General features: G+C 44.4%; 1 protein-coding gene across 2 annotated transcripts; it reads left to right on the top strand.

Annotated features, from left to right (window-relative positions):
- The first annotated feature begins 2464 nt into the window (after window positions 1-2464).
- Window positions 2465-4075, top strand: DEFB119 (defensin beta 119). 2 transcript variants are annotated; one of them, XM_012454988.2, is made up of 2 exons: window positions 2465-2632; window positions 3817-4075. In XM_012454988.2, exons 1-2 carry the CDS (start codon window positions 2572-2574, stop codon window positions 4017-4019), a joined length of 264 nt encoding a protein of 87 aa, XP_012310411.1. In that variant the 5' UTR covers window positions 2465-2571; the 3' UTR covers window positions 4020-4075. The 2 variants fall into 2 exon arrangements, with proteins under 2 accessions (XP_012310411.1, XP_012310410.1); XM_012454987.2 differs by having other exon boundaries at window positions 3814-4075.
- Window positions 4076-6638: the final 2563 nt, after the last annotated feature.

The raw sequence follows: 6638 nt of genomic DNA, 5'->3' as shown, positions 1-6638 counted from the left end.
TGTATAAGTTATTTCTTATCTGCAATTAGTTATTAAACTAAGTGATATTTATTATTTATTGTCTACAGAGATTTATTAAATATTATTTAATATTTAATGCCAGGTATGTCAGAGATTGCTAGAACTTCCTGTGTATCTCTTTCTCTTCTAGTAAGACAACCCCTAAATTTTAGCTGGAAATGATTGCCTAGAATAAAGAAAATATTTCCAGCCTCTTTTGTAGCTGGGTGTGATGGTCTGAATGAGCTCTGGGAGGTGGACAGGATTGGAAGTGAAGGGTGCAACTTACTATTTTTTTGTAGGGATGGTGTCTTGTCCTGTCGCCCAGGCTGGAGTGCAGTGTGCAGTGGTGTGATCTTGGTTCACTGCAACCTCCATCTCCTGGATTAAAGCCATTCTCCTGCCTCACACTCCTGAATAGCTGGGATTACAGGTGCCCACCACCATGCCCGGCTAATTTTTTTTTGTATTTTTAGTAGAGACAGGGTTTCATCAGATTGGCCAGGCTGGTCTTGAACTCCTGACCTCAAGTGATCCACCCACCTCAGTCTCCCAAAATGCTGTGCTTACAGGTGCGAGCCAACCATGCCAAGCTGAGGGGTGCAACTTCTGAGTGGTGTCCTTAAAGAAAAGGGTGTTGCATTTCACTTCCATTTCTCCTTTCCTGATGTCTGGATGGAGACTTAATGGCGGGAACTGGAGCAGCTCATAGTCATCACATGAAGCAGCCTCTTGAAGATGGCAGAGCATCAAGCCAGAAGGAATCTAGCTCCCTGCTGAATGGTGAAGCTGCCACACTTAACTGTATACTCGGACTTTTACATAAAAAAGAAATCCATGTATGTCTTTGGGAATCATTCTTGTTTGGGGGGAATATCAGTTAAAACGGCTGATTAAGTATCTTAATACACCAGGTGATGTTATGGGTATTGGGGTTATAAGCCAAGTTTCTGACATTCTAAGTGGAGAGACAAAGACCAAACATGTAAAATAAAATTTTAAAGAATAGGTACATATATGAAGGTCACAAACAGTTATTACAGCCCAGAGTGACTGCAGGTTGGAGTACTGTTATCTAAGGTGGCCTGGGAAAGCCTCTCCAAGGAGGTGACATTTGGGATGACAGGGAATGATGAGCAGGAGATTTTCATGGGAAGATTTGGAGGAAGAGCTTTACAGGGAGAACAGATGACAACTGCTAAGGCCCTGAACTGGGAACAAGATTGGCAAATTCGAAGTTCCTAAAGACATCAGACATGTGTATCCTTCTGTTCGAAAGCTGAGAATAAGTAATTTTTGGTTAATGAATTAATTAATTAATTATCTATCGAGATGGAGTCTTGCTCTGTCACCCAGGCTGCATGACCCTAGGCAAGCCATTTAACCCTCTCTGCTGTATTTTCTCATCTCTAAAATGGGGAACTTTCCTACTCAAGGCATAGAGTTGTCATGAGAATTAAATGAGATGAAACAGGTAAGTGCCCAGCACAGAATCTAGCGCACATTCAGTTCTTGATAAAAATGTAAGATGAATCTAGGCTGATCTCATTTTGTAATTTTCTACTTTTAGGCTCTGCACAGCAATTCTCTGCCAGGAAAAAGTTAAATCCTCCTTCACTATGTTGCCACCGACTCCTACTTCTCAGAGTTAATAACTCTTTTTTTTTCGAGATGGAATCTCACATTGTTGCCCAGGCTGGAGTGCAATGGCACGATGTCGGCTCACTGCAGCCTCCGCCTCCAGGGTTCACGTGATTCTCCTGCCTCAGCCTCCTGAGTAGCTGGGATTGGATTACAGGTGCCCACCACCGCCCCTGGTTAATTTTTGTATTTTTAGTAGAGACAGGGTTTCACCACGTTGGCCAGGCTGGTCTCGAGCTCCTGACCTCGTGATCCACTGCCCCCTTGGTTTCCCAAAGTGCTGGGATTACAGGCATGAGCCACCACACCCAGCCTGTTTAATGTATTTTTTATGTTTTAAATATGTTTTAAACATGTTTTAAACATTTATAGGCAAGTAATGTATCTTAAAGCAGAACATAATCATGGAGAAGAGTATTGTCACCAAGCATGACAAGGCAGCTGATATAATAACAGCACTGAAGAGCTCTTGTAAATCGATAAGTACACAACAGCACTCCAGTAGAATTGTCCAGATATCTGACTAAATAATTCAAAAGGAAGTAATAAAAAGACCAATGCATGTGTTGAATAAATATTCTATTTATCAGAGAAATGCAAAGTAATTTTTAAATTAAATATTTCTCTCTATATATATTTATTATGTATTAATAATTCCTTTGTGGGTCTGAAAGGCCAAATGGTTTTAATTGCCTGACCCTTTACTGGCACGGGTGCTGGCCAGTTTCCTACACTCTCATCTTGTGCTTTGCTGAGACATCTGCTACACACTGTCCTTTGGCCTGGATGACGTCCAATAAATCCCCTCCTTTTCTAATTCGCTGCCCACAGCCCTGCTGATAAAAGCAAGGCTCATCTCTGCCTTGCTGCAGGGAACTCTATTTCCATCTGCTGCAGCTCACTCACCTCCTCCTCACAGGTGTGCCAGCCATGAAACTTCTTGTTCTGTTTCTTGCCATCCTTCTGGCCATAGAAGAACCAGTGGTATCAGGTAATGTGAGCCTCTCTCAGGGGTCTGGGCTCCTGGTCATGCGCTTCCCGTCTTTCCCTCTCCTCTCACTGTGGGCAGCATCTGAAACCTTTTCTTCTCTCCTGCCACTTTGGGAGGTTTCCCCAGGATCATCTCATTAATCTCTCTCTCTGATTCTTTTTTTCAGAGTGGTGTGATGATAGATGTTTGGAGCATCTGGTGCTTGAGGGCCAGGATGATATCCTGGTGGGAGCTTGGGAGAGGTTTAAGGGGCAAAGCATAGGTGCAGGCTGGGGACTTTGTAAGGACTTTGGGAGATTAGAGAGAAAGTTGGGGAGGTTAGAATGAAGGTGGAGGAAAAACCTTGGAATTGGAGTGATAGAAGGAATATTAGGACGAGCTGGAGGTGAGGAGCTGGGCTTTCTTGATGGTTTAGGGTAGAGTTGGAGAGGGGATGGGATTTGGGGTTGAGTGGAGCTGATGTTGGGATTAGGCTGGGGTTTGGGCTGAGGCTGGGAGTCGGTGCTGGATGGTGCAAGGTGTTTGGGTTCAGCTTGCTGATGGGACACTGCTGGGAATTGAGGTTAGTGACTTGATTAGATTAGGGTTTGATTAGTTTGGATTAGATTAGACTAGGGTTTGGCTTGGAGTTGGGGCTTGGGGGCATTGAGTTGAGTAAGGCTGGGAGTTCTAATTAAGGTAGGCCTGAATGAGTTTGAGTTTGAATTGGGTTAATAAGGAAGATTGGAGATTGGGTTGCAGCTGGAGCCGGGGCTTGTTAGGCTTATGTTAAACAGGGTCAGGCTATTGATAAAAAATCGGGTCTGTGTAACGTGAGTGAATCCTCTTCGTTCCCTAATATTAGGGTGATCATGTCCCTTTCCCTTCATTCCTAGCTCTGCGAGGTGGGACATTAATTAGCTTTAGTTGATTCCAAAGTAAGGAGTAAGAAGTTGGGGGATAGGAAGACAGAAGGCTAAAAAAGTCTCTCCCAAAAACTTTAGAGTTCTCAGTTGGAACCATTGTCTCAGTTCTCTTCCCCCTCAAGGACTCTTCTCTCTTTTCCTGGAACTGGGTCTAGCATTACTCACTCAGCTGGCTTTCTTCTCTTCTTCCCTGTCCCCCGTTCCTCCTCTGCCTTCTGTTTTCTCCCCACTTGAGTGATACTAACATCTGCTTAACTGTTGTTGTATGCCCCGAAGTAGAGTGTTGGATGGATGGACACTGCCGGTTGTTGTGCAGAGACGATGAAGACAGCATCATACGCTGCCGAAATCGTAAGCGGTGCTGTGTCCCTAGTCGCTATTTAACAATCGAACCAGTAACAATTCATGGAATCCTTGACTGGACCACTCCTCAGATATCCACAACAGCTCCGCAAACGAAGAGAAATAAAAGTCGTGGATAGAAATGGCTTTGTTTCAGGTTGCTTAGGGTCCACATTTCATTAAAATTCACAGTTTTTTTCTTGTGTCTATCAATCATAAGGAATGATGCCCCAGATGGGTTGAGGGTGGGGGGATGGCAGGGTGGGGAGGCAAGGAGATAATAGAGAGAAGTCCCTAGGGCTGGGTCATAGCAGTGGTGTGATTGTTACAGTCTCAAAGACGGTTTCCCATCTACCAGTGGCAGGAGAGGCTATTGAGTCTGGAGTGGACTGGGGAGAACATGGTGGGAGCTGAGAGATTTAAAGGCATAGCAGATGCCTAGAGAGTGAGAGAATCCTTGTGCTGCGACAGTTGGTCCATCTTGAGAGTGAATGGGCTGAGGGTCATGGGGCTTAATAGAACCCAAATCCTTGGGGTTCTAGGGAAACCAGCTGACACACCTTCTGGTGCTCAAGAGCCCTAGCCCCAGGGATCAGAAGGTGTCTAAGTACTAAAAAGAGATAAAGCACATGATTTACTTATTTATGTATGAATTTGTTCATTATTCATTTTTTCCATTCTTTTATCGGTTCATTCATTCATATTCATCTCAGCTCTGCCACTTACTACTGGCAGACTTTGCTTATAAACCTCTCAGAACTTGATCTTCCTTGCCTGTAAATTAGAGTAATAGTAGAATCCATTTCAGAACTGATGTAGGGATGAAATTAGATAATAAGGCAAAGGCAAGCACTCAACAAATGCCATCAGCTGCTATTGTTCATTGATTTACTCAAGGATTTATGGAATATGAACTGTGTGCCTTCCAACTGTGTTAGACTCTGAGGGAGACAGAAGCCTGTCTCATTTCAACTGGTACTTCAGCCTGGGAGAAGACTCACTCGTGGGGAATATTTAAGAATTTTGATTGAGAATCTAGAGGATCCAGTGTCTTCCCAGCCTTTATTATCCCAAGTCCTATTCTCTGGGCCTTGTTTAACCAACACAGTTGTTTACCCCTGAACTGTGTCCTCTGAAGTGAGGCCAGGGGCCGAGAGTGTTCTGTAAAGCATGGTGCATGGCATAGAGACAGACAGAAGGAGTTCACTCCCATCCAGGAAGACTGTTTGTTCTCAGCTCAATATTTCTGCTCTTAGACTCCAGAAAGAGAGGCCCCTCCTCTGATCTTGATCTGACTCTGGGCTTCTTCTGGCTAAGTCCCTCCCCGTGGGGTGAGGGGTTGCTGGGGGCAAGGGGAATATGCCCATGAAGAGCCTCTGCCTGCCCTCCTCCCTTTCTGGGCCATGCTTTGAGTAGCTGGGTTCTGGGATTGCCTGCCCAGGGAAACCTTGTGCCTGCTTCAAGTAGCTACAGGGGCATTTCCTCAATGTCCGTCCCTGGGAGGTGGGGCCAACTGGGTGCAGATCCCTAGGCAGGAGATGCATCAAGGGATGCTCCTGTTTGCAGGGTCTGCTCGGGGCTGGGGATGGGTGAAAAGAGAGGTGAGCTGTGGGCTGGGCATGGAGTTCTGAGGAATCAGAGAATTATAAACTCAAACCTGACCTTTCAGGTCATTATGAAGGGCTATCTCATAAATGAGGGTAGATATATTTTACGTATTCATTTTATTAGCTTGATTAATAACATTTAAGTATGCAGACAAATGACATGACACAGTAGCCTTCATTTGCCTTCTTGCCCTAGGACCTGCAAATGTTAGGGTTGTGCCTGGTGTTGAATCCTGCTCTGGCTGATACTCGATTTCTTTTTAAAATTATTATTTTTAATTCACAAATAATAATTGCACATATTTATGGTATACAGTGTGATAGTTCAATACACATATAGAAAGTGTAACCATCAAATCAGGGTAGTTAGCATATACATCACTTCAAACATTTATCATTTCTTTGTGTTGGGAACATTCAAAATCCTCTTTCTAGCTTATTGAAAATACACAATAGGCTGGGCACGGGTGGCTCACACCTGTAATCCCAGCATTTTGGGAGGCTGAGGTGGGTGGATCACCACGAGGTCAGGAGTTTGAGACCAGCCTGGTCAATATGGTGAAACACTGTCTCTACTAAATATAAAAAATTAGCCAGGCTTGGTGACTGTAATCCCAGCTACTTGGGAGGCTGAGTCATGAGAATCACTTGAACCTGGGAGGCGGAGGTTGCAGTGAGCTGAGATTCCACCACTGCACTCCAGCCTTGGTGATAGAGCAAGAATCTGTTTCAAAAAGAAAAGAAAAGAAAAGAAAATATACAATAAATGACAGTTAACTACAGTCACCCTATAGTTCTATGGAATACTAGACCATGTTCCTCCTATCTAGCTGTGATTTTGTGTTTGTTAACCAACCTCTCCTTATCTTCCCCTCCCGCTTACCCTTCCCAGTCTCTGATGAACACACTTCTACTCTCTACTTCAATGAGATTCACAGTTTTTTGTTTGTTTGTTTGGAGACAGAGTCTCGCTCTGTTGCCAGGCGCCAGGCTGGAATGCAGTGCCGCGATCTCGGCTCACTGCAACCTCCACCTCCCAGGTTCAAGCAATTCTCTTGCCTCAGCCTCCTGAGTAGCTGGGACTACAGGCGCATGCCACCACACCGAGCTTTTTTTTTTTTTTTTTTTTTTTTTTTGAGACAGAGTCCTGCT

This window comes from Aotus nancymaae, unplaced genomic scaffold, assembly GCF_030222135.1.
Source record: "Aotus nancymaae isolate 86718 unplaced genomic scaffold, 86718_ANA_hifiasm-v0.15.2.pri h1tg000029l, whole genome shotgun sequence".
Lineage (NCBI taxonomy): Eukaryota > Metazoa > Chordata > Mammalia > Primates > Aotidae > Aotus > Aotus nancymaae.
The sequence above is the reverse complement of the archived record's forward strand: the minus strand, read 5'-3'. Positions and strand labels throughout refer to the sequence as shown.

What these genes read in the sequence shown, in the direction of transcription:
- DEFB119 (XM_012454987.2), top strand. Translation starts at nt 2,572, where the DNA reads ATGAAACTTCTTGTTCTGTTTCTTGCCATCCTTCTGGCCATAGAAGAA. An exon ending in AGAAGAACCAGTGGTATCAG is followed by an intron (nt 2,633 to 3,813) that starts GTAATGTGAGCC and finishes TATGCCCCGAAG; the next exon opens with TAGAGTGTTGGATGGATGGA.